This window comes from Chelonia mydas, chromosome 2, assembly GCF_015237465.2.
Source record: "Chelonia mydas isolate rCheMyd1 chromosome 2, rCheMyd1.pri.v2, whole genome shotgun sequence".
In the NCBI taxonomy this organism is placed as follows: domain Eukaryota; kingdom Metazoa; phylum Chordata; order Testudines; family Cheloniidae; genus Chelonia; species Chelonia mydas.
Window position 1 is genome coordinate 248,907,473 of NC_057850.1, and position 22,037 is coordinate 248,929,509.

At 42.6% G+C, this 22,037-nt stretch overlaps 1 protein-coding gene across 1 annotated transcript in view; it reads right to left on the reverse strand.

The window, feature by feature from the left end:
* Positions 1–22,037, reverse strand: part of LOC102933556 (sodium channel protein type 5 subunit alpha) — a 100,698-nt gene that overhangs the window by 74,194 nt on the left and 4,467 nt on the right. The window contains exons 2-7 of the mRNA XM_043541609.1: positions 12,735–13,029; positions 10,873–10,991; positions 8,751–8,867; positions 6,124–6,252; positions 3,027–3,118; positions 1,869–2,090 (exon numbers count right to left, since the gene is read on the reverse strand). Coding sequence (XP_043397544.1) covers positions 1,869–2,090; positions 3,027–3,118; positions 6,124–6,252; positions 8,751–8,867; positions 10,873–10,991; positions 12,735–12,977 — 922 coding nt within the window. The 5' untranslated portion in view covers positions 12,978–13,029. The remainder of the gene's footprint in view (positions 1–1,868; positions 2,091–3,026; positions 3,119–6,123; positions 6,253–8,750; positions 8,868–10,872; positions 10,992–12,734; positions 13,030–22,037) is intronic.

Consider the following 22,037-nt stretch of genomic DNA (forward strand, 5'->3'; position numbering starts at 1 on the left):
CACCCCTCCTGTACCCTAACCCCTTGCCCTGAGTCCCTTCCTGCACACCACACTCCCTCCCACACCCTGCATTCCCTCCCACACCTGAACCCCCTGCCCCAGTCCTACATTCATGGCCCCGCATGCAATTTCCCCACCCAGATGTGGCCCTCGGGCCAAAACATTTGCCCACCCCTGTGCTAGACATTAATATCTCATTGGATTGTATGTGCTATCATCCTATGTGAAGTTATGAAGTTTGGCTATGTATGTGTTACTGAAAAATGATGTGAGGTTGAAAACACCCACAAGGAGCCTTTCAGGTACAACAGTAAAAAGACGAAACAATGTTCATGGCTCATTGAGGAAAAGCACACAACCACAAGGCTTACTCCAGGAACTGTGTACCATAGAAACCTCTCAGAGATAGCATTACACAATGGGAACTGTTTGACCCAGGTCACATCAAAAGAGCTTTCCAGCAAGTGGGAAGAAGATACAAAAGAGGAAACTGACATCATGATGGTACCTCACTCTCCCTAAAACAACACACCTGGAAACACCTGAAGAACAAAGACTGAACTGGGGGAAGTGATGGTCCCAGGCTAAAGGGATTTCTAGCCTGTGTATGAAAACCTGGGAAACCCAAGTCGCAAAGCAAAGACAGCTTGTACATTAAGAATCTGCCAGCATGTTTATCACTCAGGGTGAGAATTTACTAATTCATATCCTATGTATCTAGTATGTTAAGCTCAGTTTGCGGTTTTGTTTATTTACTAGGTAATCTGCTTTGATCTGTTTGCTATCACTTATAATCACTTAAAATCTACCCTTTTGCAGTCAATAAACTTATTTTATGTTTTAATCCAAACGAGTGTGTCTTTTTAAAGTGCCTGGGGAAAATCTCAGCTTGGTTATCACAAGTGTGTATGGTCCTCTTCACATTGAAATACCAGGTGGACCGGGTATTAAATCCATATACTGGCCAGATTTTGACCAGGGCAGGATGGTACTGCTCTGGGGTCCTAGGTAGGAGGCTGGTGGTTAGAGAGCCTGCATGTAACTGCAGCTGGGTGTGTCCCTACCTGTGTGAAAGTGAAAGTGCAAGCTTGGAGGACTCTGCAGCTTGTCACAGCAGCACAGTGTGAGAGGGAGCCCAGGCTGGTGAGTCAGAGGGCTCAGTGGTACCCCAGCTCCAAGTGGCACCCTGGAGGGAACCCATCACACATGCAAACAGTTTTCTGGTGTGGTTCCTCTTGTGTATTTTGAGGTATTTCTTCTGCATAAACCTCTTTCTTCCCTTGGTGCATCTAACTAGTGCCTGTCCTCTGAGAATGCTTTGGTGTGTTTTCACATACCTCTGTTCTCATCCATACTTTTAGCACTAACTGTGGTCATGACATACATATGGAATAAAGAGATATAGAACGTATTTCAAGGAAAAAAGCGAGCAATTTAGCTGAATCTTTAATAAAACTATTCAGTCCACTTCAGAACACATAAATGTGTAACTTAAACATACAGTTTTCTGTATAGTTATAACTGTTCAGCACACTGTACAGGGCAGAACTTCTGGGAATTACATCAAAGAATGAGCTAATGTGCATTTCAGTTATTATGCTATCATACTGGGAAACACAGATGAATATTATCAGAAACGTTGGGAACATTATTTCCAATACTTTTGATGGGGAGTGGGGGGAAGAAAGAGAGAGAGAGAATTGTATCACCAATAGCAGAAATTATCCCAGGACATTTGCAAACTGCTCTTGCATTTTGATGACTAATGTGTTGTGGTAGCAGTTCATTGGTATTTTCAATATCATTTGCAGTGCAGGATTCTCCATATATATACTACCATTTTAAAAAGAAATAAGAGGACAGTTTACCTGAATCATTAGTAAACAAGTCAAAGGAGTCCCATGACTTATCATCTGAAGTAATAGTTCCGTTGGTGTAGTTAAAATCCCTGACACACTTATGTCTCAAATTGCCCTTAAAGAGCTGGAGGCCTATGAGGGCAAAGACACTCAAGCAGAAAACGGTCAGGATCATCACATCAGTAAGTTTCTTAACAGACTGGATCAGTGCACCTACAATGACCTTCAGTCCTAGAGACATAAAATTCAACAGTGTAAGGACTGAGAAACTGATACACATACAGTATACCATTTTTTTGAGATTTAAAACAAGATACAGCAGCCACCGTTTCATATTTACTAGGCCAGTGTTACATGCATCTTTGCAATACAAGCAAAGCCCAGATGAGAGAGAAGTGATCAACATGAGAAATGTAGTTTTTTTCCCCTACACACATTTATCCCTAGCACTTTTGTGGGGAAAGCAGGTTGTCTGGAGGGCAGAAGACTTCTTATGTTCTTCCCCCATGTATTGCACCCTCTTCCATGCAAGGATCAGGATAGTTTGTCTTTCATAATCTAGAAAGCGGAATAAGCATCATGCTAATAAAATTTACAGTGATGTTACCTAGGGAGGACCTGTGAACACTAGAGACATACAGAAAATAATACAGACGGACCAGAAAGAGACCAATGGACCAAATTCATCAACCTTATTCAAGTTTTATACAGCCCTTCCTTAATCAGGCAATACCTAATTGATTTTCCTGATTAAGGAATAAGTAAAAACTGAATAGGATCTGAACCAATAATAATAAATATTAATGATAAAGCACAAGTCTGTTGATGTATTGACATTGCACAGTCAAAACAATGATAAACTAGAACAATTAGAAGGGCTTTTTGTGTAATAGTCATTATAAAGATCAAACAAAATCCTCAAAGACATAAATAAAGAAAATAAATTAGATGGCAAATTGTTTCCAGTGCTTAAATGATTCTGACTGGGCCAACAATCCTGAGACACCATCCATGCCCACGAATTCAGTGGTATCTGTAGCAGCTGAAAGTTATACAGATAAAAAAAGACAAAAGACCTGAAAAAAACAAACAAACCAATAATAAAGTAGTTGGAGGAGAAAATCACTTGTAGTTGGCAGAAAATATTCAAAGATCTGGACTTCTTACCTGGGACTATTGAAATAGTTTTTAAAGCTCTCAGAACCCTGAATGTGCGAAGGACTGAAACACTGCCTAGATCACTAAACGCCCCTGCATATCTGTAAAATCAAGACATGACACAACATGCTATTGAATTGAATGAACAAAGCAACTACTTTATATGCGTTTTCCCAACTGCTAACCCTTCTGAGTATATAATATCTTGTGCATTAGTAAACCGCATGTCAAGGGCTCATCCTAAGTGTTATAGATCTATTTCTTGGTTAGTTCAAATAGAACCTATTTACATGGTAGTGCTTGATTATGCATGTTGCCAACTTCCTACAATACACTTTTAAATTTAAACTAAAATAACACAGAAATTATTCAAAATTATGTATTTCAAGCTGAGGAAGAAGAAAATAATTTCTTTTTGACCAGATCCTCAAGTAAAACTTCAAAGTATGCCTCCTCCCTAACCCCACAATAAAGCTCTCAATTCCCCCTGTGCCACAGGCCTACCTCCTAAAAAAAAAATCAATCTATTTTCCTCACTAAAACAAAATGAATCAAATCTATCCTTTAGAACTGTATTCCATATTCCCATAATGCAAAGCAATCAGTTCTCCCCCCAAATAGTCCCATTCCACAAAAGAAGCCTAACATCCTCCCATAACACAGAGTCCCCAATAGCTATCAACTACAACCTTTGCTCTTCTCTGCTTCTCAGCTCTATCTGATATTAGCCCTTCCTCCCCCCGCCCCACATACACACGCAGGCACACATACAGACACAGGCACACACACACACAGTTCTTTTGGCCAAGCAGGAGGTCAAGCTTGAGACTTTGAGCGAGTCACGACTTCACGGGCAGAGATATTAATGAGGTGACTCAGAATGTTTCTCCTAGTTTATTTTACATACAATCTGGTTTTTTTTGGAGCAAAGATGGAAAAGACCATAGCAAAGCTTCACTTACACACACTAACAGAGGCACGTGTAACTCCACATTTCTTTCTTCCTTTAATGGTATCATTTTGATATTCTTTTCCTTAGAACAATAGCCAATAGTGCCACGTGAACTAGTAACAAAAAGGGACCTTTAGATAAGATGGAACTCTAAAGTCCATGGCTGTATTTGTGTGTGTGGTAGGAAGTTCCTCATCTCCTCTTCATTGACTGGGCTGCAGTCACTGTGTTGCCACTGGGAGCACAATGAGTGAGAAGCTGTCTGTGCAGACAGCTCAGCGGAACGCTGTACGGAGTAGCTCCAGCCACTGTTGGTATGGAGTATACTTCGTATTATCTACTACAATGAAATATTTGGAAATGCTATGGATGATAGTATTGCCTGTTTATTGCCTTACTGTGATAAAAAGAAACCAAGACAGAAGGAACTAAAAGACCCAGTATCAGGGGGTAGCCGTGTTAGCCTGTATCCACAAAAACAACAGATTTATTTGGGCATCTTAAAGACTAACAGATTTATTTGGGCATAAGCTTTCGTGGGTAAAAACCCCACTCCTTCAGGTGCATGGAGACATGCACTTCTTCCATGCATCTGAAGAAGTGGGTTTTTTATTCACGGAAGCTTATGCCCAAATAAATCTGTTAGTTTTTACAGTGCCACCGGACTCCTTGTTGTTTTTAAAAGACCCAGTATCTTTGGAACTCACAACACTCTGGAATGTTTGGAGTAATCAAATAAAACCTGGACTAACAGGTTCTACCTCTGGTTCGTAACTTATATTTGAAAGGAAGCTAACATAAAAATGTATATCCCCTGTGAGTGTTGAGCTGTGGATTGCAAATATTCTTGACATGCTTGTGTAACAATCGGAAGAGTACATAATACAGTGGCTTAATGGGTTTGATTTTATTTCCCTCTTGTGGCTGCCACTGTAATAGCTTTCTAACTTCAGTAGTTCAAGCTCAAATTGTGTTTCTGGTGACGAAATCCCAGATTTGATTCACTGACTACAATGGTGTCTGTACATACGTGGCCATAGTGCCTTCATACACATGCATTCACACACACACACACACACACACACTTCATGACACTACAGATATTAAATCTCACTGCCTGTCAGGTCAGCTCCGTTTCCTATTTCAAATAAAGGGGTTGCTGGTTTCTATGTGATGGAATACAGCATATCTTACTGCTGTCTTTTCCCTCTGTACAGTCCCTTTTATCCTTTTTTGAGGGATCGGTATACTGTTGCTATCCTCTACACCCTACAACGAAGGGGATTCAGGAGCACTAGATAGCTTTTCCCGATACAGTTATTGTTCCTTAAAATGATTTTGTGTTGTGGGTGCAAAGTAGAACAATTTAGCCACTTCAGTGAAAAGTTAGAGGAAAAAATCAAAACAAGCGAAAATACTTTAACGGCATGATATCCCTTAATCAGAGGTGAAAGTAAGCTGGTACGCCCCGGTATAGCGTACCGGTAAGAGCCGGTGCACCGTACAGGGGCAGCCCGGCTTCCCCAGGGGGCAATTTAAAAGGCCTGGGGCTCCCAGCAGTGGCTGGAGACCCAGGCCCTTTAAATTGCCTCTAGAGCCCCGCTGCTGGAGCCCTGGGGTAGTGGCTGCAGGGCTCCAGCAGCTATTTAAAGGGCCCGGGCCCTTTAAATAGCCACTGGAGCCCCGCTGCCGCTACTCCAGGGCTCCAGCGGCTATTTAAAGGTCCGGAGCACTAGAAGCAGGGGAGCCGCGGGCCCTTTAAATAGCCCCCAGAGCCCTGGGGTAGTGGGGGCTCCAGGGGCTATTTAAAGGGCCAGGGCTCCAGCTGCCTCTGCCGCCCCGGTCCTTTAAATAGCCGCTGGAGCCCCGCCGCTTCCCCAGGGCTCCGGCAGCTCTTTAAAGGGCCAGGGAGGTAGAAGAGGGGAGCTCCGGGCCCTTTAAAAGGCCCCTGGAGCCCTGGGCTGCTGCTGCTACCCCGGTGGGGGGGGCACTTACCTGACAGGGTGGCCTGGGGCTGGCTCTGACCCCCTCAACCCCGCCCGTTCCACCCTAGGCCCCGCTCCTTCTGGGGGCCAGAGCTGGCCCCAGAGTACCGGTAAGTCACTCGACTTACTTTCACACCTGCCCTTAATATATACATACACTCTTACTTACGCCAGAACAATGACACTGAAATCCAACCAGTTCCATGGATCTCGAAGGAAAGTGAATTCATTCAGACAGAATCCTCTTGCCAATATTTTTATCAATGATTCAAAAGTGTAAATGCCAGTGAAAGTGTACCTGGGGAGTGAAGTGTTCAAGAAATGCGAGAACATTAGCAATCAGTGGAGGAGGCACATTCAGCGTATGCACTCTGTGAGCTGCCTTAGAGCCCCCAGGAGCTAGTCCAATGGCCCCGCTGAAGATAATGGAAAGGCTCCATCGATTTCGATGGGTGTTCGATCAGGATCTAACTCATAGGCAATCTGAGATATTAGCTGACAGCAGTCTGGATTCAGTTACCAACATCTGTGTCTGCAGCATATTCACTTACCTCTGACAGTTTTCTTTGCTAAAATTTTAAGGTGTCTCGGTTTGGGCAATCCAAATTTGAGGTAACCAAAATCACAGGCCACTTTTAAAATTTGTGAACATAATTCATATAATCACTTGTCAATGTGCCAAAATAGCTGTATGTTGGTCAGTTTGTGAATCTGGTAACAGGATCTTCATTTTAAAGGCAGCATTGTTTTAAATGGAAATTGTCAGTAAATGCTCTGCTGGCTTTTCTGAGTGCACTTGTCACTTCAGCAAGAACGAGGTCTCCTGTGGGGATTCTAAAAGCATCTGATACACAGAAAATATGTTCAGAAATTATTTAACAGCAATGTAGCCCTTTTCACTGAGAAAAAATATTCTGAAAATACTGTCTGAATTCATTCAAACAGCATTTTCAATTCTCACAGCATATAATATTCTGTCTAAATTCTGACTCCCTTACATAGAAACTTAGGGAGGCACACCATTACAAATCGAGATGCATATTAAAATCATGCCACAATTTCATTCAGATATTACAGTTAGCAAAGTGGATGAGCTGATAGACCGGGGTGGGCAAATTATGGCACACGGGCCAGATCTGGAACCTCAGGGCTTTGGATCCGGCCCACGGGATTGCCACCCCCGTGGTGCCGTGGGCCCCACGCTGCTCCGGGAAGTGGCATGCGGCCCCTGGGGGAGGGGGGCAGAGGGCTCTGTGATCTGCCCTTGCCTGTGGGTACCTCCCCCCGAAGCTCCCATTGGCCGTGGTTCTCCATTCCCGGCCAATGGGAGCTTTGGGGAGGTACCTACAGGCAAGGACAGTGCACAGAGCCCTCTGCCCCCCTCCCCCAGGGGCCGCAGGGATGTTGTGCAGGCTAATTCCCAGAGTGGCATGGGTCCAGGGCCAGGGCAGGCAGGCAGGTAGCCTGCCCTGGCCCCGGTGTGCACCGCTACCACCCCAGAGCCGCTCCAGGTAAGCGGCGTCGGGCCGGAGCCTGCACCCCAAACCTCTCCTGCACCCTGCACCCCAACCCCCTGTCCTGAGCCCCCTGCTACACCCCGCACTCTTCCTGCACCCCAACCCCCTGCCGTATCTTGCACCCCTCCTGCACCCCAACCCCGTGCCCTGAGCCCCCGTGTACACTCGCACACCTCTTGTGCCACAACCCCTTGCCCCGAGCCCCTTCCTGCTCACCGCACCCCCTCCCATACCCCGCACTCCCTCCTGCACCCCAATCCCCTGCCCCAGCCCTACATTCATGGCCCTGCATGCAATTTCCCCACCCAGATGTGGCCCTCAAGCCAAAAAGTTTGCCCACCCCTGTGATAGACTGAAAGTTGTTAATTTAGATGCTGATCCTGCAATGTGCTCCAAAAGAGCAGGAGATGCAGTGATGTTAATGGGTTCTGTGCAGGTGCAGGAATCCAGCTACATAGAGTTCATTACAGGATTGCCAGCAGCAAGTGTCAAAACTCATAAGCAAGGCCCGAAAAAGTCACACGATTGGCCTAAAAATAATGATGTTTTAGAAATAATACATTTGGGGTTCTTTTTCTTTGCCTTCTGTTGTTGAGGCCATTAGGGTTCACATTTTCAAGTTTTCCTCTACAACTGTGAGGGCTAGAATTGTACCTTTTTTCTGAAATCCGAGATTTTCAGGTTTTAACATGACTCCAGAAGCTGGGGCTTTAAGACAAAATACTAAATATTGTGCTATTTAGTGAAAGTGATAAAATTGCGAGAACTGGCAATGCTGAAGACAAGGGCCTTACTTACTGACAGAGTTCCACAAGCAAAAAGCATCTGACAGAATATTTTACCTGAGCAAATAGTGCACAAATCAACATTACTGAAAGAATTTTAAAAAGACAAAGGACAACAACTTGAAATCCTTATTCAATATTGACATTGGTGGGAGACTTGTCTGGGTAAGCATTGAGTAAAAACTGAGGAAGGACTTCAGGGCTTAGAGCAATGAAAGGTGGAGGAAAGATAAACAATAAAAGAAATTTAGCACTTTTTTTTCCTTCATGGCTCAGATTCTGCTCTCCAATGAGTTACTCTGGATTGACAATGGAGCAAGTGAAAATAGATGATGGCCCTATTTCCACAAAGCAATAATCCTGAAGTTCTAACACAAGCAAAATTCCTACTGACCCCAATATGACATTACCTTGTGAGAGGACTACAAGATTAGGCCAATTAACTAATTAGAACTAGAGAATTAGGAAAAATAAATTCCTACAGAAATACTTACTCAACATACTTGTTCCATACAGGAGATTCAGGTGACTTAGACTTCCCAGGAGTCTCTGATATAGCCATGAAGACACAATTGGTTAAAATAGTGCACATAATAAACATAGTGAACAATGTAAGTAACAGGAGTTAAGGTAAAGAACATTATTGTATAATCAGAAAATGTCACTACACAAAGTGTTTTAACAGTTGTGGATTTAATATCTGACTTCAAAATAAAATTGTTAAGCATGTCATACAATTTGATGTTATTCATTTTAATTAATGTCACCTCATAATACACTATTATTAACATAATTTAAAATACAGTTCCATCTAAGCAACTAAGATTGGGACTTCATTGCACTAGGCATCACATATAAAACTTAATAAGAAACAGTTCCTACCTCAAAGGGCTCAGGGTCTAAATAGGTAAGAATGACAAAGAGAGGGGAAAGCGATGTATTTTTATCCTCATTTTACAAATGAGAAACTGATGTGCAAAGAGATAAAGGCCCCAGATCCACAAAAGTATTTAGATTTCAGTGGAAGTTAGGAGTCTAAGTAGCTTTGTGGAACTGGGCAGAAGTGACTCGCCCAGGGTGACACAGATAGTTGTGACAGGTGGGAATTGAAGCCAGATGTCAATGCCCCAGGTCAGTGCCTTAGCCACAAGACCATCCTGCCTCACACAAAAACCTTTTGTTCAAAAAGATATGTGTAGAAAATAGATCACTGCTTGGCACTACTCTCCTTCTACCCTTCCTCTTCCCTCATATAATTTGTTACACTCATTTGTGGAGTCTCCATCTTAAATTGTATTATAAGCTCTCTAGGGCAGGAACCATGACTTTGTATGTGTTTATACTGCATCTGGCTGGTGTCCTTGGGCACTAATGCAATAAAAGTAAAGGTAATAACAGTGAATTCCTCATGAAACTCTGAGGCATGTATTACATTATGCCCTTTTTACAGATGAAGAAACAGAGTGATTAAGTCACTCATCCAAGATCACAAAGAAAAAGCCAGGAACATAATCCAGAGAGCTGATTCTGATATCACTGACACTGATTTTACACTGTAGTAATTATGGGTGTGAGCCTGAAAGCGGTGCCAGGGGTTTCCACTACCACACACACGGGATCTACAAAAGCGCTGAGCACAGCTCAATGGCATCACTGGAGCAGATCCCCACTTGCAACTGGTGCAGAAAGCTAAGCAGATACAGTCACCACATCACAGATGTGATCCATGTGCACCCAGCTCTGGAGGAGTGGGCAGAGGGCAGAAGGGGTGGGACACCACACTCCCTGTGGACATGCAATCCAGGAAGCACGGTTGTGTGCAGAAGATCTTCCCTCCTCAAATTCCCCTATGCCTACCAGCTGCAAGTTTAGGAGCCATCCTTTCAGACAGGGACCTCCAGAGACCCAACAGCTGCACCAAAAGCACCATGGACCTGAACGCAGGCAGCCCTGCTGGAGAAGGGGCATGTCTGAACTAGGCTTGCCAGCCCAAGCGACCACACTTCAGCATGCTGGAGAGGTGACCCTAGACAAAAATCACCCTCCCTGTACCATTGCAGAGCCATATGCAGCACCCCTCCATCGGAGCCTGTCCCCTGCTGCTAGGGTGGCCTTTGGATTACAGAACATACTTCTCCTCAGGGTGCTCATAACACTTTTGAAGGGCTCCATGTGATTGGTGGCACTCTGAGATCTGTACAGTGGCAGGATCATGCCCTCTTTTGGGTCTAAGTATCACTGTGGTACTCCAGTGTAACTTCACAGTGTAAAACTGGTGAAACATTCTAGTGAACCAAGCACATTGACTTTAATGACATTACTCCCAATTTACATAGGTATAATGAGATCAGAATTGGGCCCTCTGTTACTTGGTTTCCATGGCCATCCTTCCTCTGTACAGATCTATCCCTGTACTTTCCAGTTTCATATACTAATAATAGTCATTTCTAAAATAATTCAAAATTATCCGTGTGCTATCTGGAGCACATGTATTATTGCTTTTAGAAAAAGGCTAGAGCCAACATATGTTCTAAAATATAACAAGCACAGTATAACTATCATTATCTTGTATTATTATTTAAAAAATAGAATGAGTAAAGCCAACTGAAAGGATATTTGTGAACCAAAATTTTAATCACTGCTCTTCTGATTGAATGAAAAGGGCTAAGTATACACAAGGCACGTGTGGCAGTAAATCGGAAGATTGTTTTTCCTTTGTTCAGTACCATAAATGTCTTTAAAGAAAACAAAAACATGAGAGATAATATTAAATAAATTAAACTTTTACAGAAATTGAATTGAGGATGTTAATGGTTTGTATTTATGGCCAGAGCTGCAGATTATAGGCAAAAGTCTGATGTCTGGACTTGCACTTTGTTTGTTTAAACTGAAAGACTTTTTTGTAAATCTTGTCTATTCCTTTTGATTTCTTATATATTTATACCACACAATTTTCAATGAATCAATAAGAAATATTGTGTACTATGGAGAACACATTACATGTCCTTTTTTTCCCAAGGAAAATTTAGGCTATTAATTAATCAGTTGGAAGTTCTCAGTAGGAAACTTTCTTCTTTAGCCCTGATCTTAAAAAGAATGTCCAAAGAAGTCGTTTTACTCATGTCAATATTCATAAATGGGACAACTCATGTGAGAGTCAATCTACATACGCCTGTAAGCATTTGCAGGATCAGGACCTTTATTTACTGAACCACTTTCTCAGAATTCACTAATATTGACATTAGAACTGGTCCAGAATTTTTCAATAGAAGTTTTTCATCAAAAAATACTGATTTGTCAAACCTGAAACTTTTCCCACAAAAGAGGTGGTTTTGCTGAAATTTTAATCGGGAAGGTTCCTCAGGTCCAGGGTGGAATTTCTGAAAAACCAGGGACCCTGGAATTTCCGCTAAAAACTGGAAAAGGGGAGTGTCCTAACAACTGGGATATACTTCCCTTTCTCAATTTCTTTCCTGCTCTTCTTCCCTTTCTCAATTTCTCCAGTTGGAGCTCTTCCACTTTGAATAAATAACTAAATATTCTTTGGATCAGAGAGAGACTGACTCTATTGCTCAGTTGTTTGGCACTCACCTGGGGATATGGGAGACATGGGCTCAAGTCCCTGTGCCAATGAATATTTAATTATTTATACAAGATGTAACAACTGCAACAGGAAAGACTTGGGGAAACCCATCCCATTAGCTTGGGGGTTAGGTCTCTAACCAGAGTGTGGGAGACGTGGGTTCAAGTCTCAGAATTTCATGTATATTTTAAAGGCTAAAATATATTCTATAGAAAACATTGTCAAAGAACTGGTGGTTTGTAAAAATATATATATTTATTTTCTGTATTTCCTTATTAAAATTTGTAACATAGGAAAATAGACTGTATTAAGTGATTCTGACTATTAGCAGCCTTTAGAGAGAGGCTACATGTAATGTAGTGTCTTTGATCAGCCTACACATAGGTCTAGTAGGCTACAAGATACTTTAGATAAATCAATAACTCAGTTTTCTGTCATCATGTAGTAATAGATTTTTATATTGTGTCCCATGTTATAGTCAGTGTGGGTGAAATTCATCTTTGTGAAGAGGGCTAACATACACCACCAAAGTCCCACTTGAACCCTATTTGGACGGCTTAAGCAGAAAATAAGTGATGCATATGCCTCGTGCTGATTAATTTCATTCTGTTTGATTAGTAGATTATAAAGTTAAGGTTTTATTATATTATCACTTAGTACTCCAAGTATGTTAGGTACCTGTTTTATTATAACCTGATTTAATACAGCTATCTTAATATAATCATTCAAAGGAAGCACTGCCAAATTTAGCTTTCTGACCCCTAAACCAGAAAAGGCTCTCTACTGATAACTGGTCAAGGAGGCATAAAAATCATACCCCTCGGCATTAGCATTTCTTCTCTGAACTTCTTAATAAAGCAAAGTTAAAACAACAAACTTTTTTGATGGCTCTAACCTTGTGATCACTGTAGTAAGGGTCAAGATCCTCCAGTGGTTCCCCAATGAGTTCCTGAGGGGGAGTTCCATAGAGAGCAGGCAGCTTCTGGAAAGCCTGCAAGTCAAGCTGGGGCCGAGGTTTCTCTTCAGGCTTCTGACCTACGCATTCCTTCTTGGCAGCGATTCGCTTCTCAATAGCAGCCAAGGATTCACGTGTGAACTTGCAGAAATTGTTAGAACATGGTAGTGAGAAGTCAGCCATCTTTTCATCCTCTTCCTCCTGTGATAGATTGTATCCCTAGTAGTGGAAACAGCTAACAAGAGGTATCAACGTAAGTGACTACCAAAAACCTGTCAAATACAACCAACCACAGTTGGCTTTGCAGTTGTCTTATAACTGCACCTGCTTTTGTAGCTGTCAATCTCCTAGGGAAAGAAAACAAAACAACAACCACCAAGCAGAACTTGCATTACTTATTAAATGAGATGTCTTATGTGACAAAGTCAGGCTGGAAGCTGTAAGAGAGTGGTGGAAGGCAGATATTTTAGCCTTTTCCCCTGTAAACTGACAAGAGTTTATCTCAGGTCAATCAGGGGCTTCTGGAGACCAATTAAGGGCTGCCCGATACCTTTACAAAACTCTCTTCTGGTGAGAGAGTGGGAGGAGAGACAAGCTGCTGCAGGGTTAGTGGCAGCAGGGAGAGAGGCTTCTCCAGAGTGAGAGGCTGCTTTCCTCCCTGTTTAGGGGAAGGACTGGCACACCAGAGCCAATAACAAGGCAGCACCCTCCCCCAAAGAGGAAAGGATATCCCTTTTATTTTGTGCTGTGAATTTGTTTCTTTTGTTTGATGGAGTAGTACTCCTTGAACCTTGAAAATATGGCTAGAGAAATCCCACATGAGAAAACAAACACTCTGCGAAGTGGGGGTGATTTACTCCAGTACCCCCCTACCACTGCAAGAGGAGGAAGTGCTAAGGCCAGTGAGACGGAGGAGGTGCCCTGCCACATTTGTTTCTTTCTCCTCATTAATTCCATCAAAGAGTAGCAAATTTGCTCTCTTGAAAAATGACAGGTTTCAGAGTAGCAGCTGTGTTAGTCTGAATTCGCAAAAAGAAAACGAGTACTTGTGGCACCTTAGAGACAAACAAATTTATTTGAGCATAAGCTTTCGTGAGCTACAGTGAGCTGTAAGTCACCAAAGCTTATGCTCAAATAAACTTGTTAGTCTCTAAGGTGCCACAAGTACTCCTTCTCTTGAAAAAGGAGATAACAGATTCCTTTCTTGAAGCCTGGAAGTTCCCCCTTGCTGTCCCCTCCCTCCAATCAATAAGATTCCACTTGCCCCCAAATGGATGGACAGCAGGGGTCCACCATTCTAAGAACTAAGCATTGGAGCTCAACTGCCAAACTCCAACTGCCATGGAACCAGTTGATACCAGTGTTCTATCTCCATCTCCTGTAAAAGGGGCATACAAAGCAAAAATGTAAAAGCAACTTAAGCTGCCTGCCGAGAATAGGAGCCCTGCTGGATGACTGCTTCTTGGAGCAGCTAGTCCTGGAACCCTCAAGGGGAGAGGCAATTCTTGATTTAGTCCTAAATGGCACACAGAATTAGGTCCAAGAGGTGAATATAGCTGAACCATTTGGTCATCACAACCATAATGTAATTTAATTTAACATCCTTGTAGGGAGAAAAATACCAAAGAAACCCAACACAGTAGCATTTAACTTCAAAAAGGTGAATGTGATGGGGTGTTCACCCCCACACTAGACTGGAAAGTGTTAATGAGGGTGAGAAGGGCCAATTAAGTAGCTGGGCTACATCTGAGGGGAATTAGGTGGCCTAAGTAACCCCTGATTGATAATGGAGCCCAGCTGAAAAGGAACAGTAGGGGCTAGTATAAAGCCAGGAAGATGACAGCAAAAAAGGGCTGCAGTGAGCAAGCCTGCAGTCACTCTCTAGGGATTAGATATTTAAAGGAGCAAACCTATTGGAGGAGAGTAGAAACCCCAGGAATCCAAGCCCTGTAGGAAGAGTTTACACAGAAGGTGGTGGGGTGGAAGCCTGAGAGAAGGTGTGGGAAAAGATTCAAGGAAACAGCAGCAAAGTGGGACATTGCAGACCTTGGCCACTGAGTAGAGGATCCCTGGGCTGGAAACCAGAGTGGAGGGTAGGCCTAGGTTACCCTCCCAGCGACTAGGAAAGTGGTACAGTCAGGGCAGTCGATATGAAGACTGCCTGGGATGGTTTATCCTGTGGGATTTTGTCACCACAGGAAGGGGAAAACATATAATGATCTGGCCAGAGGGCCAACACATGAAGAAGGAGCAGATGAATCACAAAAAGGGAACACTGTATGTCTGGAGAATGAGAGGGGATTCAGTGTGAGCAATGGGAAGAAGGAGGCGTATCAGACATGAGGGCAGCAAATCACCAGACATGGCCACCAAGAAACACCAAGCGGTGAGTGCACACTATTACAGGGAACTCCACAAAACTGAGAAGACTACCTTAATGAAAATTAAAAGGAACAGTCTTGAGTGAAATGCTTGCAAGCTTCATGGAAGCTTTTTAAAAACACAAGAACAGTGGCTCAAATTATAGGTATACCTCAAATAAAAAAACACTAAGACCACCAAAAAATGCCATCATAGTAAACAATAGAGTAAAAGGGGTAGGTAGACAAAAAGACATCCTTTAAAAATTGGAAATCAAATCATACTGAGGAAAACAGAAAGGACCTTTAACTCATTGTAAAGCATAATCCCAAATATACATACCAAATTATGGGGTCTACATTTGTTGTTACCACTCAAGAAAGAGATTTTCGAGTCATCGTGGATAGTTCTCTGAAAACATCTGCTCAATGTGCAGCAGTCAAAAAAGCTAACAGAATGATAGGAACAGCTAGAAAAGGGATAGATAATAAAGCAGAAAATATCATAATGCCACTGTAAAATCCATAGTTCACCCACACCTTGAATTCTATTTCAAAATATATATATATTGTGTTGGGGCAAGGACAGATGGCTATAGAAAAGTAGTGGGAGATAGATATATTAGCTCCAGGCTAAACAAATCAAGTGAAATGGCAGCTGCTCCAGGTCAATTAAGATACCTGGGGCGAATTAAGAACTTTTCAGAAGGCAGGGAGAATGCTAGGTTTATTGGGACACCTGAAGCCAATCAGGGGCTGGCTGAAACTAGTTAAAAGCCTCCCAGTTAGTCAGGTGGGTGTGCATGTCAGGAGCTGTGGGAGGAAGTTGCGCTGTTGGAGAGGCTGAGTCGTACACACCATATCAGGCACAAGGAAGGAGGCCCTGAGGTAAGGGTGAAGTGGAGCTTGAGGAAGTGAGGGCTGCTGTGGGGGAAGTAGCCCAGGGAATTGTACATGTCATGTTTCTAAAAGGTCAGCTACCATAGCTGATACTATTAGGGTCCCTGGGCTGGAGCCCGGAGTAGAGGGTGGGCCCGGGCTCCCCCCCCCCCCGCACACCTTTGCCCCCTGTTTAATCATAGAGACTGGGAGACAACAGAGACTGTGCAAGGAAGGATAACTTCTCCTCACCTTCCTCACTGGCTTATGATGAAAATGGCTCAGTAGACTGTGACCCTTGTCTCTAGAGAGAGAAGGGTTACATGGAGGGTCACAGTGAGCCTCTGAGGCTAGCGAAATCCGCCAGGAAACACGGGACCCACGGAGGCAAGGACAGAGCTTTGTCACAATATATATTAGATTTGGGGAAAGTACAGAGAACGACAACAGAAATGATTAGGGGTATGGAACAGCTTCCATATGAGGAGAGATTAAAAAGACTGGACCTGTTAAATTTGCAAAAGAGATGACTGTGGGGAAGATGACAGAGATCTAAAAAAATCATGAATGATGGGGAGAAAGTGAATAAGGACGTGTTATTTACCCATTCATATAACACAAGAACCAGGGACCACCCTCTGAAATGAATAGTCAGCAAGTTTAAAACAAACATAAGGAAGTACTTGCTCACATAGTGCATTGTCTACCTGTGGAACTCATTGCCAGGCGATGTTGTGAAGGCAAAAAGTAGAGCTTAGTTCAAAAAAGAATTAGATAAATTCATTGAGGATAAGTTCATCAACGGATATTAGCCAAGATGGTCAGGATGCAACCCTATGCTCCGAGTATCCCTAAACCTGTGACTGCCAGAAGCTGGGACTGGACAACAAGGGGATGGATCACTTGATAATTGTCCTGTTCTGCTCATTCCCTCTGAAGCATCTGGGACCAGCTATTGTTGGAAGACAGGATACTGGACTAGATGGACCATTGATCTGAGCCAGTATGGCTGTTCTTATGGAGGGAAAAGGGCTGCGATTAAGGGGGAAAAGAGGGCATTTTCACTCCACACATCCAGCTATCCTTTCAGTATCAATTTTAACCTTCCAGGCACTTAAAACAAAACAACAACTACAAAACCAATCACAAACCATGATTTGTGGTAACAGTAACAGAGCTAAAGATATATCAGAAAATATATTAAAACTAGAACAAACATGTTCAATACAAAATATTATACACACACCCTCTGTCAATGCTGGTCATACAAATAGGAAGGCACTCTCAAGTATTACTTTGTATTATAAAAGCTAAATTGGAAGCTGTTTAACACACTGTGCCTCTGATTTATGAACCAATAGCTGGACAATACACATGTAACCCTTCTGCCAGGTGGAGCCAGCAGCAACAAGGGGGTTCAGTATCTAGGGGTTCCTTTTCAACAATACAACACAAAACTGTCTTGAGCCCCCACCCAGTGACCTGGGACAATTACACACCACCCCCGGGTGCCTCTAAGAGGCAATACTTCCCCTCTTGCAAGCACAGAGTCTGAGTGTAGCAAAAACTTTTAATAAAAGGAGAGAATTAACTCAGCATTAATTTGGGAAAACACTGCAACTAGGGTTCATAAATACAAACCATGAGCAAAAGACCCACCTCCAGGTAAGTTGGGCAGTGTCCTTTTCCCCTCAGGATCTTAAGTCAAACAACCCAAAAGTCCCTTTAACATGCCTGTCCCTTCTCTGTACCCCACTCTCAGTTGCTGTCCTTGGCCAGTGCAGCCCCAGAGTTCAGAGGTTCATCCTCAGAGTTCTCCTCCCACCCAGTGTGGAAGGCACGGTGGGTAAGGAGGCACCTTACATGCTGCATGTCTCAGGCACTTGCTCATCACCCCAACAGCCGATTGCCATGCCTCTGCGGGGCTCTGCTCTGGCCCTCTCCACCAGCCGCGCTACTAGCCACTTGCCACGCCTCTCCACCAGCTGCCCACTCACCAAGATGTCATCAGCCCCCCTCTCTACACACAACACAGCTCTCAGTGATTTCAGCTGTTAGTGGGGGACCCTCACTGCTGGTGCGCATTGGGCAGTCTCTTGCAATAGAGACACTGTCCCAAAATAAGTCTAATACTTAGACCTAGGTATGAGTGATTTCAGCTCTGCAGCGTGTAACAAGACTCTCAATTGAGTCTAAATTAACTCGTTTCTTATACCATGGAGAGAAAGGGTCAAATGGTGTCTAGGACCCTTAAACAGGGCCCACACCACCAGGTACAAGTACTGTCCCTACCCTCTCTCAACTCATTGAGCTTTGGAACCCATGTCCCCTGCATAGCGAGTGCTGTTCAGTTGAGGGTGAGTCCCTCCATTGGGGTATGCCAGGTACAGTTCTGCTGCCCTTGGTTCACACAACAAGGATAACAACCTTTATTACTCCTGCCCCAATAACAAAGAGACTGGGGATCCAACACCAGCCACAAGTGATCATTTGGGCAAGCAGTCCCATCATGCTGAGCACCTAGGCCGGGTGGGTATGTCCATGCAAACGAAATCAGCTTCTGAAGTCTTTTTCCACAGCTCACCACTAGATGTCAGAGGAAAGCTCATCCAAACTCTGCTTACACACATATTTTATGGCGTTTTGCTTAATTAGATTACGTGAGCAAAGAATCGATCGATCGACTATACACAGAAGGCAAAATTTTTGACAGTACCTAAGTGATTTAGGAGCCTATGTCCCATTTTTTTTCAAAGGGGACTTGGGCATCTAGGAACCTAATTTTCATTGACTTTAAATGATTCTTGGGCTCCTAAATATCTAAATAACATCTAAAAATGGGACTTAGGTGCTTTACAAAAATGTTACCCACAATGACAGTACATATTTTAAGCTCAGAGAAGTATAGAAATATTTGGAGGAATGTGATTCAAGACATATGAAATGTATGAAATGGACAGAAGGGAGCTTTGTACTCTTACAGTTTACTGTCTCTCCAGACTGGTCAACATGTTAATGAAGGAGAAAGATAGTCTTCTTACCTGCTTATTACTTTTCTTAATCCTTGTTGTAGGCTTGCATTCTGGCTCACAGGAATATGGGAACAATTAGCAAGAGCTTTTATTCAGAAGACAAGACAAAACATATTGTAGCAAAATGAGCAGTAGTCAAGGCTTGCCACTTGCCTTAATGTTATTAAGTATAAGGTGGCAATATTAGGATGGAAGAATCCCATGCACTGCTACAGACTAGGGACCGAGCGGCTAGATAGCAGTTCTGCAGAAAAGGACCTAGGGGTTACAGTGGACGAGAACCTGGATATGAGTCAACAGTGTGCCCTTGTTGCCAAGAAGGCTAACAGCATTTTGGGCTGTATAAGTAGGAGCATTGATAGCAGATCGACGAATGTGATCATTTCGCGCTATTTGGCATTGGTGAGGCCTCATCTGGAGTACTGTGTCCAGTTTTGGGCCCCACACTACAAGAAGGATGTGGAAAAATTGGAAAGAGTCCAGCGGAGGGCAACAAAAATGATTAGGGGCTGGAGCACATGACTTATGAGGCGAGGCTGTGGGAACAGGGATTATTTAGTCTGCAGAAGAGAAGAATGGGAAGGGGGAGGGTTGATAGCTGCTTTCAACTACCTGAAAGGGGGTTTCAAAGAGAATGGATCCAGACTGTCTCAGTGGTAGTAGATGACAGAACAAGGAGTAATGGTCTCAAGTTGCAGTGGGGGAGGTTTAGGTTGGATATTAGGAAAAAAAATTTCACTAGGAGGGTGGTGAAGCACTGGAATGGGTTACCTAGGGAGGTGGTGGAATTTCCTTCCTTAGAGGTTTTTAAGGTCAGGCTTGACAAAGCCTTGGCTGGGATGATTTAGTTGGGGATTGGTGCTCCTGTGAGCAGGGGGTTGGACTAAATGACCTCCTGAGGTCCCTTCCAACCCTGATATTCTATGATTCTCTGAATATTCACCAAGACACTCCTCATGGTGTTGCCAGATTGCTTTGGTGAAGAAACTTCAGAGGCCAGGAAGGTGGAATGCAGAATAGTGCGTATGGTCATTCTTAACTTCCCATTTTTTCTTTTCAATGTCTTTGAATTTTGACTGAGTTATGTTCTAAAACTGGAGCCTGTAACACCAGGCTAGGAAGAGAAGACTGCTCAGAATGAGTCACAATACCAAAAAAAAAAAAAAAAAAGGAGAAAATAATGAATTTTGGGAAGTAAAATATGTTTGGTAGTTGATATCGCTTTTTTCTAGTAGAAAGGGATGAGTTTTGTGCTTTTGACCCCAGTTTAGGAAAACATTTGAATACATCCCTATTCTGGAAAACTTGTCCTTCGGTGCTTTCTTGAATCAGGACCAATATATCTTTGCAATATTTCATTCTTTGCATCTTGATATTACATGCATGTGACTTTGAAATCAGTGCAGCTCATAATATTGTCGTGAAATTAAAATGAAATCTGCTCTAATGTATTAAAGTCCAAACAAATATTTGTTTTTTTGTTGTTTGGGATAATTCAGATGTTGTGGTATTGACAATGAGAGCTGTGAATGATGGATGAAATGATACGCTTTCTGTGCAGTGCACAGAGGGAATACAATAATTGCTCTGCTGTGCTATCTGCCAAATGTTACACGGATGCTCATCAGCAAAAATGCTTCCATAAAAGACTACCAACCACAAAAACTCAAGATATTAAAAAAATAATTTAAAACACTTCCTCCCCGGACCTCACCATTCATATTGTTTTGTTGAAGACTTTGTTACAGATTTCTCTCTTCTCCTGCATCAAAAAAATCCTTCAAAATATAAAATTTCTTCAAATTTAAGTGAAATGTTCCTTGTTTATTCAAAACTCTTCAATAATATCCCATGAAGTAATTTATGTTACCTAAATGGTGCACTTGTGATTATTTTTGCATTTGTATCCAATCAAGGCTAGATTTAGCAATGTCATCCTCTCCTAAGGACTATTAGTAGCTGGTGCCAAAGTTACTCTAATATATAGGCAGGGACTGGGGTGGAGCCTGGCTGGCCCAAATTTGGCTGTAGGGTACACAAGGCACTCTAGAATCCCTTCTGATGGTGACTTTACCAAGCACTCCTTGGCCAGAGCTGGGATTCAGAGCCGGAGTGTGCTTTCTGGTCTAAATATTTGTGCAACTGTCTTGACCTGTGGACAATGGTTAGGTGCTACACAGGAAATAAAGGCTTGATCCTGCTGTCACAGATGTCAATGGCAAAATTCCCATTGACTTAAATGGGAACAGAAGTATTTCTAAAATACACTTTTCAACCACTGAGAGTTGTGAGGTACCTAAACTTTTGCTAATTAACCTTTATAATTATTTAATATACAGGATTCAAGAAAAATGTTCCTTGTTTATTCAGAACTCTTCAATAGTATCCCATGAAGTCATTTATGTTACCTAAAAGGTACACTTGTGGTTATTTTTGAATTTGTATTGGATCAAGGGTAGATTTAGCAATTTGACCATCTGTGGATTAAATTGTTAATCCAAGGCCAGAAAGAGCTTTTCCCCCCTGATATTATGGAGGCAACAACAGCACATACAAAATATTACGGCCTTTCATAAAATACTTTGCTGGTGTTTAAAATGAAGAGTTTTTTTGTTGGAGACAGTTTCAAGTCCTGAATGCTCAAGCTGAGATCAAGAGTCAAAATAATGAGCAAACCACCAAATATATGATTGATGAGCTGAGATTTTAGCTTTTTGGTATAATTTTTGTAAATTATTACCTATCAGATGATTACCCAAATGTGTACCTAAAATATTACAGTAAAGGTGTTTTCCCTCACAATTTTTCTTTTTCAGGGATGTTACTTCTGATGTATAAACTAAATTATCGTAGAAGAGATTTTCTCTCTCTTTTTCTTGTAGTGATTATGGTCTGAATTCTGTCTGCCATTGAATCAGTGGAAGTACATCCATTTAACAGAGGTCAGAACTGTGGTTTGAGACCCATTAGGC